The sequence below is a fragment of the Otolemur garnettii genome, unplaced genomic scaffold (genome assembly GCF_000181295.1).
Source record: "Otolemur garnettii isolate 467f Iridium unplaced genomic scaffold, OtoGar3 scaffold00049, whole genome shotgun sequence".
In the NCBI taxonomy this organism is placed as follows: domain Eukaryota; kingdom Metazoa; phylum Chordata; class Mammalia; order Primates; family Galagidae; genus Otolemur; species Otolemur garnettii.
This window is the reverse complement of record NW_003852444.1, coordinates 1,320,893-1,332,016: the sequence shown is the minus strand read 5'-3', so window position 1 is coordinate 1,332,016 and position 11,124 is coordinate 1,320,893. Positions and strand designations below refer to the sequence as shown.

At 34.9% G+C, this 11,124-nt stretch overlaps 1 protein-coding gene across 1 annotated transcript; it reads right to left on the bottom strand.

Moving 5' to 3' along the window:
- Positions 1–8,637: 8,637 nt before the first annotated feature.
- LOC100962060 (olfactory receptor 2A12-like) lies at positions 8,638–9,570 on the bottom strand. The gene has a single exon (XM_012806256.1). It carries the CDS (start codon positions 9,568–9,570, stop codon positions 8,638–8,640), a length of 933 nt encoding a protein of 310 aa, XP_012661710.1.
- Positions 9,571–11,124: the final 1,554 nt, after the last annotated feature.

The following is an 11,124-nucleotide window of genomic DNA, read 5'->3' as shown; positions in this document are numbered from 1 at the left end:
AAAAAAAAAAAAAAGAAAGAAAGTAATCTGTGTGACCAGTACAACCTCCCTCCTCTTACCTCCTTATTCTTTAAAACACACTGTCTACTTCATTCAGTTACTCCTCCTCTCTAGCTACACTTTTGAAGTTCTTATTCCTTGTTTCAAGTCCACTTCATGCTTGTTTTACCCACTTGACATCATATCTAGTACCAATCCTTCAAAGCACTCACGAGCCCTTTTCAACTCTCCCAACTTTAATTGGCCTCCCTTCTGTGAGAACAAAGCACTTGTATTAGAATGCTTCAAATAAAATTTTAGTTTTAGTATCTTTATTGTCAACTTTCATGTGAGGCTATTGAAGAAAAATAAATATGATTCATCAACACTTGTGTAGAGCTAAGAATAATATTTTGGTTCATATCCATTCATCTTGTCACAATTAACACAATTTCATTTCTTCTGTTTTGGATACTATAAAGATATTTATCATAGTCTACTGTGCATATAAAATCATGTGTCATGATTTGTCTATTTTTGCTTCAAAATCTTGAAATAGTACAGCAAAATTATTTCCTACTAGAAGTCATAGATGTTTTATGAATGTTATGTTCATGCTAGTTAACATTTTATATTTTAGCAAGAATAAATATTACAAAGTGTATATGGCTCTGTATGTGGTAACGGACCTTTATTAAATGAGAATTGATTCTGAAATACCAATGTTTGTGGATTATATCAATTACTATACTTACAGCTGGAGTTATGCATATGTTTAACATTTTGCCATTTCTGAGAGAGAAATACCTTCTTCACAGGGTTTGAGTCTTTTCTATTTTTTCTCTCATTTTTTTTAAATTTCAGAATACTAAGGGGCATACATGTTTTCTTAATATACTTTGTTTTTGTACAGATAGAGCCAAAGTTATACCTGTGAAGTGTGCCTTTTACCCATATAGTGCGCACTGTACCTAATAGCTATGAATGTACCCATCCCCTCCTCCCTGTTTGGCCTCCCCCAATTTTTCATTGAAATTTACTTCCATATGTGCATCTAAGTAGTGATTGATTAGTTCCAATTTAGTGCAGGGAGAATGGGAACCAAAAACCCCATTCTTGGCCAGGGAAAACATCTCCAGAAAAAGAGAAAAACAAAGAAATAAGCTCAAGGAACCAACTCGAGCCCTGAAATATGGACAGGAGGGATTTTATACTCCCTTATCACAAGGAAGATGCCTATGAAGAAGAAAATTCTTCTTTCCCACCGATTCTTCCAAGGAGACTGATGTTGGTAGTGTTTTACTGCACAGTGAACTAGCTGGAATTAATTTTCCCCAGGAAATCTGTGTGAGTCAACACAGACAGGAGGCTGCCCCCACACAGGGCTCAGGTTTCAGGGTTTTTAAGGCTGCTCAGACCCTTAAAGTTAATGATTATAGAAACAACAGGAGCTGACATGCTTACTCAGAGAAAGTGCTGACATTTTTATTCCCTTCCTCAGCTTACCCTTTGGGATAAATGAGCAAATAATGTTCAATGAAGGCTGAGTGGAACAAACACTTGGGGCCATTTCACTGAAACACACAAACTAGCAATGGCTCCCTGTGTTTCCCACCTTTGAAAACTATTTTGCTTGTCCTGTCTCTCTATTTCTTGCCATGTCTAACTTTACTTTTCATCAGTCAATGGCTACCAGCTCCACAGGTCTTAAAGCGTCCAGCCCCCCCAGGTGGGACCCCAGGAATTTAGTGCTGAGTACATGGGTTTTTCTCTCCATTTCTGTGATGTTTCTCTTAGAAGAATGGTTTCCAGTTCCATTCAGGTTGTCCAAAAGGCTACTAGATTATTACCATTTTTATGGCTGAGTAGTACTCCATTAGTAGGCATCTTACCGTAATTTATTAAACCATGTATGTATTGGTAGGCACTTGAATTGTTTACATATCTTCACAATTGTGGATTGTGCTGCTATACACAGTTGCGTATAGGTTTCTTTTTCATGAAAGGATCTTTTTTCCTTTGTGTAAATACCAAGCAGTGGAATTGCTGACCAAATTGTAGTTCTACTTACAGTTCTTTGATGTCTCTCCGTATGATTTTCCACAGACATTGCACTAGTTTTCATTCCTACCAACAGGGTATAAGATTTCCTTTCTCCTGGCATCCACACCAGCACCTGTTGTTTTAGAATTTTTACTACAAGCCATTCTCATTGGAGTTAGGTAACTGGCACAAAAACAGGGACATAGATTTATGGATCAAATCAGAGAATCCAGAGAAGAAATCCTCTTCATATTCCCATCTGATTTTTGAAGAAACAGATAAAAACATACACTGAGGAAAAGAATCCATGTTCAATAAATAAAAACAAATAGCCACATGTAAAAGACTGAAACAGGATTGGCAACTCTCACCGCTCACAAAATAAGGCAGAATACAAGAATCCTACATGAAAATGGTTGAAAAACTCACATAGATACTGGTCTAGGCAAAGAATTCAAAAAGAAGACCCAAACACAATCACATAAATAAAAAGAAAAAAATAGGTCCTGGTCAAATTAAAAAGCTTCTGCAAATCCAGGAGCACAATCAAAAGAGCAAATAGACAACTCACAGAATAGGAGAAAATATTTGGATGGTATACATCTGGTAATGGACTGATAACCAGAATTCAAAAAGGATTCAAGCAAATCAGCAAGAAACAGCCAAAGAACTTCATTAAAAAGTGGGTAAAAGACACAAACAGAAGCTTCCAAATGAAGATATACTAACAGCTAAAAAACTTTTGGAAAAAAATGCCTGACATTGCTAATAATTAGGAAATGCAAGATGATTTTTTGTAATGTCCATATCCTACACAGAATTTCACTCTTTTATTGAAGAAGATAAAAGAAAATAAATAGTACTAAGAAATTTCATATTTTAAGAGCTATTCACTTCATCTCTTCTGTTATTGGACATCTTAACCTTACAAAATTATTGTAGATGTGCTCCATCCTACAAGGGGGTAAACCAAGAGAGCTAATAGCTGTATCAATGGACAAGGGAGACTAAATGAAGATAAAGGTAGATGGAACTTCTAGGATACAAGCAGTCCAGACAGAAGGAGAATGGAAGATTCTTGAAGGATGTCTGCAAGAAAAACTTGGTATGAATATATTATCTGAGGAAATGGAGGTGGTGGAAAGACTAAGCAATTGGTACAAAGAATCCAAACAGAACATAAAAAAGAGGGTTGATACATACTTTATGCCTAGAGAATCAGATGAGAGAAATCTTGGTTTAATAAAGAATTTTCTAATTCATTGCCACTGCTAATTTGCTGTGGATGAATGGGGTTTAAGAAAGTGTTTCCTTTCTTTCTTATAGCTGCAGTAATTTTCTCTCCACGACTGGGGAGTACAATGTTGCATTGTACTTTTCTCAGGAGTTAAAGAGTTGGTGCTGGCTTCTGGCATCTTCGTTAATCAAAAGTTCATTATGTATCAGTAATATGTCAGGCACAGTTTAACTTGTAGGCTCAAGGGATACAACTGAGCAAGACAGGTCTGAACAACTATTTATGTGTTCCCTGGCTAATAGTTGACTTCTTTGGAAAAGTTTCTGTTCATCTCTTTTGCCCACTTTTTAATGTGATCATTTAATTTTTGCTTTCTTATTTGCTTGAGTTTTTTGTAGATGATGATTATCAACCTTTTATTGGATGTAGAGCATGTAAAGATTTTCTCCTATTCTGTAGATTGTCTATGTGCTTATTGGTTGTGTGTCCTTGACTGTACAAATTTATTTTAATGTGATCAGGTCCCATTTATTTCTTTTTGTTGTTGTTGCTGTTTCACTGAGGTCTTCTTAATAAATTCTTTGCCTAGGTCTATATCTACAAGAGATTTTCCAACATTTTATTTTACAATTTTTGTAGTTTTACATGTTAGGTATAAGTCTAAAGGGTACACTTATAACTTTGATTTAAAATATACAAATGCATACTGTGGAACCAAAATGTGCATACCCCTGTAATATTTTGAAATAAAAAAAGAAAAAGAAAGAGACAAGGTCTCCATTTCCCTTGCTTATGTTCTAGTAGTAAACAGAATTTTACCATCCTGTTTCTTCACATTTGTTTTTTGTAAGAAGAACAAAAGCTCAAAGTATTAAAAATGGAGTATTTTTGAAAATTACAATGCAGAAATATAAATTGTTTCAAGTCACAGAACCCAGAAATAATCATTATGATTGATAGCTCAACATCCCAGACATTTCTTCATTAACATAGATACAAGGCTTATAGGGAAGACAGATAAATAATGTAACAAAAATGAGATTCCACAGTATTTTAGTAAACTATTTTGACTTTTTTCTATAAAAAGAACATTTGCCAAATATGAAAAAAACTTAGGCAATATAATAAAAATACAATCATAACACTTAGACATTCGATTACTTGAATTCCACATATTTCAGTGGGCTTAGAGAAATAGAAGGATAGGTACTTATAGATATTTTTTATGAAAGCAGTTTTATACCCTCATGTTACTTTTAAGTATATATATATATTTAAAGTTTCAGAAGTAAGAGTATTAACTATGAAGCTAAAATACTTATTCAAATTGAAAATCCTTTTTACAAAAACTATATGAGAGTAGGTTCTATACCCTTAATTTAAAAATAATTACGTTTCATATTTGAAGGCTGTAGCCATGATATTTCAAAGATCATGTCTTATCTTGGAAGATTGTCAGTTAGGTCTCTAAAACCTAAGGAACACTATGTTTGTCAAATAAATGTCCTTTTTTTTTCAAGACTTGAGAAGGCTTGCTTCAGAACTCAAACCAGCTGGCAGATCAGCCAGTTGTCTGCCCTATGGGCATTGCCCACTTCTTTGGTGATACTGTGCTGATTGTCCAAAGGCCCTAGGGCAGCAGTTCTCAACCTGTGGGTCAAGACCTACAGGAAGTGTATTAAAGGGCTGTGGCATTAGGAAGGTTGAGAACCACTGCCCTAGGGAGTAAAGAGAAAGTTGTCCTTACTCCAAGACCCAGGGGATTAAACCATGGTTGACCTAAAGCAAGCATTTAATTTCATCTTCTTGTCAGTAAGTGGTTTAGGGATGTCCATTTGACTCAAGCTAGGCCAATAGAATTCAAAAAAAAACTTGCTGAGAGAGATAAAGAGTTGTTCTGGAAAGGAATTTCTTCTTGATAAAAGGAAAAAAGATAAAAAGAGAATATTGTTTTGCTTCTTTATCAATTTTAGACATAATTATTCAGAAAATTCTCCCACTACAAAAGAAATCTAAAAATGATTCGTCTATCATAGTGCCAAAAAAAAAAAAAAAAAAAAGAATCTCTCTTCTGCTCTAATCTTTAAGTTCCTTTTAGAGTGATTTTAAAATTAAAAATGCTATTTTTATGTTACTCTTGCCTTACATGAATTTTTATGAGATGCCATTTGGTATGATGGCTCCTGCTAGTCTCTCCACCTAAATAATTTAACCATTCTCTCTCCATGGTACTTTTAGTTTTTCAAGTCCAATGTCTGTACCACCTTTCTTACATGTATAGTGTCTCTTCTACTAACATTTTGACAAACAATTTCTTTTTGGTTTATTTACCTAAAGAGTTAAATTTGTAAAATTTCCTTCCTCCCCATTTATCACAGGGTAATGGATGATCACTGGCTCTCATGTTGGAATGGAATATTAATTCCCTTCAATAACAGTGGTTTAATATCATAGTTCTTCCTAAGAGAGTGTTCACAGCTGGGAACTCTATGTAGAATGATGTGTACTTCATGAAAAAGAAAGAAGGGAAGCAAAAGGAAGGGAAGGGCAAGGAAGAGCAGGGAAGAAAAAGGATGAAATCATTCTTTGATGATCCTGATAACTTTTCCTCCTGGTAGTACAAGTGAGTCATGTTTCTGGTTTTTTTCTAGAATCATTGGGTCATTGGTATAAGCTACACTTGTATATGGACTTTGTATGCTATTAAGGAGGCAGGCTTGCTCTTTCTCTTTGTTCATCATGTGAGGACACAGTGAGAAGACATCTGCAATCCAGAAGATAACCCTCGCTAAAATCCAACAGTATTGATGTTCCAAAACTGTGAGAAACATCTCTATTGTTCATCAATAACAGCAAAGAAGGAGTATAGGCTCTGGTGGGAATTAACCTGTATTTTATCTCTAGTTTTTCCCATTGATTATACTAATTCAATGACCCTGGGTAAGTTATGTAACTTCTGTTTCTTTAATCTCCTCATGTGTAAATTGGGATTTAAAATAGAACACAAAAATGGATCTCTCCCTCCCAACTTATGTGCTCCTTAATTTCAAGAAGAATGTGGGTGGGTCTTCCACTTTCCCAGGAATTCTATTAGAGAGCTTGTGACAAGTACCTAGTGAGAGTCTTCTTTGGTTCTGGTTCTGCTCTACATGCTGGAGGCACAGCTAATTAACAAGACAATATTGCATTATATGATGATCTTACATATTAGAATAGTGAACTGATAATAAACGTGAATAAATAAATAAGGAGAAAAACTTCAGGTACTAAAAATGCCATGAAAAAGGTAAACAGAAGACATATGTTAGAAGGTCACCCAGTCAAGACAATGAGTAGATCTCTGAAATTTGCTGGGTTTCAGGAAGATGCCATTTAAGAGCTGATAAACTAGGTCTAGAGAAGAGGATTTTGTGAGTTGTCTTTTCATTCTTTTGATGTACTACTTTGGTAAATATAAGTTCTTAACTTCAACCTGGGAAAATTGTGTATCAATTTTTTTAATGCAATTTAAAGATTTTTGCAATTTCGTGTTGTTATTTTAAAAAGGCTTCCCTTATATGGATATATATTTTCTAAAAGCTTTGTAGTTTTGGCTTTAGCATTTAAGTCTTCAGTACTCTGGAATGGACTGAAGTATCATGTGATTCCAATGTCTTCATGGAGACTCACTTGTCCTCCCACCACTAACTACAAATCCTATCCTCACTCAGTGATTCACAAGGCCACGCCTCTCCTAGAACAAGGGTTAGTAAAGGCGTCAATTGCTTCTATGCTTTTAATTCAGTATGGTCTGTTCATCCCTGTGTGAATACCACACTGCTCTATCAATTAGCACTGCATAGTGTGTTTTGATTTGTAGCATGAAATCCTCCCATTTGTACTTTTTCTCTTTTAATAGTATTTGGGCTTTCACCCTTCTCATTTTATAATTAGCTTATTAACTTCTGCATATACTCTGCTGGGATATTGTGGGATATTGACTTGGATTGTGTTATACTCATTAATCAGTTTGAGGAGAGTGAATTTTTTATAATATATTTTTCAATAAAAAATCTGGGATATCTCACATTGTATATCCATCTATTTACTACCATAGTTTCTCAATAAATATTTCTACTTGTCCCTTTAGATTTTTTGAACAGCCTGCATCAGAATTATTTGTAAGCATTGCAAAATTAATTCCTTTTGTGGATGACAGAATTTTATAAAATGTTATGTTAATTATTTTCTATTGCTTTTAGAAATGGAATATATTTTCTGGCTGGGTATGGTGGCTCACGCCTGGAATCCTGGCAAAATGGGAGGCTCAGGTGGGTGTATTGCTTCATTTCAGGTGTTGCAGACCAGCCTAAGAAAGAGTGAAACCTTGTCTCTAGTAAAATAGAAAAATTAGCTGGGTGTTGTGGCTGTCACCTAAAATCCCAGCTACTCCGGAGGCTGAGGAAAGAGGATCACTTAAGCCCAAGAGTTTGAGGTTGCTGTGAGCTGTGCCGCCATGGCACTCTAGCCTGGGGCAAGAGAATGAGACTCCCTCTCTCTCTCTCAAAAAAAAAAAAAAAAAAGTAATCTATTTTCATAGAGACTTTAGTAAGTGACTTTGTTAAAATTTCTTATAATTTTAATAATATATCAGAAACTTCCTTTGGATTTCCTACATGCACAATCATGTCATTTGTATATAATTACAACCTGCTGCTTCCTTATCAAATGTGTGTGTGTCTGCACATCAGTGTGTATTTGTTCTTTTGTCTAAGTATACCAGTTAGAATCTCTAGCAAAAACCGAAATCAAGGAAAACAAGTGATGTTGTTGTACATTATTGTTCTTTTCTTTATCTTAAGAGGAAAAATCCTAACATTTTACCACTAACTATAATATCTTTCCTTTGTCTTGTTTAGTTAGTAAATTCTCCCCAAAAAGCTTTCTGTTATATTAGTTTGTAAAGAGTTTATCCTGAATTAATGTTTACCTTTATCAAACACTTTTTAATATCTACTGAGATGGTCCTATGATGTGTATCCTTTAATTTGTTAATGTTACAAATTATTTTCATTGTTTTAATGTTAAAGAACTCTTGTATTTGGGGGATATAAATAATGCTATCATAATACATTCTTATTTCATTTTGCTATGCTCCTTTTAATAGTATTTTCTTTAAAATATCTGTGTTTAATTCAGGAGGTGGGTTAGTCTATAATTTTCTATTTTGTGTGTTTATCTTAGGTTTAGTATCTATAACTTAAACGGAAATGGAATTTTTTTTTATTTTATAAGAAGTCCAAAGATAAACAGCATTGTGTTTGGTAAATTAAAGAATTCAAAAAGACCCAGGATCATGAGAACAAACCTTAAACACTCAAGATATGACAAACCATCCTTCACATTGGTCTCTGTTTCCAGAGAATTCTCCATAAGGCCCCTTTCACCTCTGTGTTCCTCAGGCTGTAGATCAGGGGGTTCAGCATTGGGTTGAAAAGGCTATAAAACAATGATAGAATCTTCCTCTGTTCTTGAGAATGGCTGGATTTGGGGGCCAGGTACACAATCATGGCTCCACCGAAGAAGAGCCCCACCACGCAGAGGTGGGAGGAGCAAGTAGAGAAGGCCTTTCTGCGGCCCTCCCCTGATCGGATGTTCAGGATGGCAAGGAGGATGCGTGAGTAGGATCCCAGCACCAGGCAGAGGGGCCCCACCAGGATGAACACACAGGCTCCGAAGATGACTACTTCATTGAGCCTGGTGTCAGCACAGGCCAGCTTAAGAACAGACAGGACTTCACAGAAGATGTGGTTGATTTCATGAGGCCCACAGAAGGGCAGCCTCAGCATGAGGACCAAATGGACCAGAGACAAGAGGAAGCAAAACACCCAGGAAGAGACAACCAGGATGGTGCACACTCTCCAGCTCATGATAAGGCTGTATTGCAAGGGGTGACAGATGGCCACATACCGATCGTAAGACATCACCACCAAAATCATACACTCTGCAACAGCAAAAACCATGTACAAAAAGGTCTGGAGTATGCATGGAGCAAAGGAAATGATTTTTTTGTGCATCACAAGATTTACTAACATCTTAGGGACTGTGCATGAGGCGTAGGACATGTCAACGATGCCCAGCTGTGACAGGAAGAAGTACATGGGAGTGTGAAGTCTGGAATCCAGGCAGATGAGCCCCAAGATAATCCCATTTCCCATCAGGGTGAAGCTATAGAATAGCAAGAAAAATCCAAAGAGGAACAACTCCAGGGCTCGATCAACCTGGAATCCCAGTAGGATGACTTCTGTGATCCAGGTCTGATTTCTCTCCATGTTACCATGACAGGTAAATACCTGATGCACTTAAGACAGAAATTTCAGCTGAAAGGTAAAAAAGGGAGTTAATATATGTTTCATTAAAGAATGTGAATTTATGCCAGAAGCTACAAATCAGTATTTGGAGGTCCATCTACCCTAAAGTCCTAGGAGGTTGACTAACAAATTTGGCTTTTAGTGATTTGAAAAACTGTATTTCTTGACTAATATTAACAATTAGAAGATTTCCTACAAAAATTGAAGTCTCTAGCTTCTCTTTGAAAAAAATAGAACATTTTCACCTTATTATATTCATTCTAAGCAATAAACAACTGAAGCTGTTTCCACTAATCTTATTTTCTTTAAGAAATCGAGCTTAGTGATAATTAAAATGTTTATAATTGCACCTATACTAATGATTATATATTTAGTCAAGAAGAAAGTGAATATTAGTGATCAAGATGGGTTTCTAATTTCTCCACTACTTTAAGCTCATGGATATGAGTGATAAGATATAAAATACAAAGCTCCAACAGGTTAAAATGAGACAACTTCACATAGCGGTAACCAATCAAAAACATAACATGCTCCAAATCTAAAGGAATAGAGCTCTGGAAATTAGAGTTTATGGGTTCAAAGCAAGTTATTGAGAGAGGGGATATTGATGTAATTGTTTGAAGCTAAGGCTTAGGTTGAACCCATGAAAGAAGGATTAAAACAACATTTGGATTTCTGGATAAGGTGACTTTTAAGAAGTCAATATGCTTGCTGGCTCTATAATTGGCTCAACAGAGCCTGAGAATCTATAATATGATCTGATTTTGTATGAGAGGCTCATGGAGCCAGGTGAAAATAACAAGACAGAGAGAAAAGGTGGGGAAATGAAATTAAAATTAAAGTAAAAATGAAAATGAAATTCTTCCATTCAAAATGTCTTAAAAACATATATTAAAAAAACACAACAAAAATTTCATGCTAAAGAAGAAAAACAAAGAAAACCATTGGAAGCTTAAATTCATTCAAGATTACATTAAAAGTGTAGAACAATCTTCCAAAGACTCTAATATTATAGTTATGATTAAGATTCATGAACACAATATTAAAATGCTCTATACATTAAAAGAAATAAAGTAAGCATGAAAACACAACTAGTGTATAAAAACAGGTCCATTACAACCACACAATTAAAAAAGAAAAATAAAGATGATAATTTCCAGACCTATTATTAAAGGATGGAGGTGATATTATTGGAAAATCTTGTGAATGAATCCACCATACTGGTGGAAAAAGGAGTAATATTTTGAAATTTATTTACAGTTTAGATATATAAATAAATATATATACAGTTTAGATATATAAATAAATGCTTGAGAGGATATGCTTAGAGAGAATAAAATTTCGTGAGGAAAAGAATTGATAAAATGGGGAAGAAACAATATTTGAAGAAATTTTACCAAAAAATCAAAAAATATTCCAGCATTGAAAATAGCTATCTTTAAAATGCTTAAAAAAAACAATGCTTGAGTATAATAAATAAAGGATAAGGTACACCCAGAGCAAATTGAACAATTT

What these genes read in the sequence shown, in the direction of transcription:
- LOC100962060 (XM_012806256.1), bottom strand. Translation starts at nt 9,570, where the DNA reads ATGGAGAGAAATCAGACCTGGATCACAGAAGTCATCCTACTGGGATTC.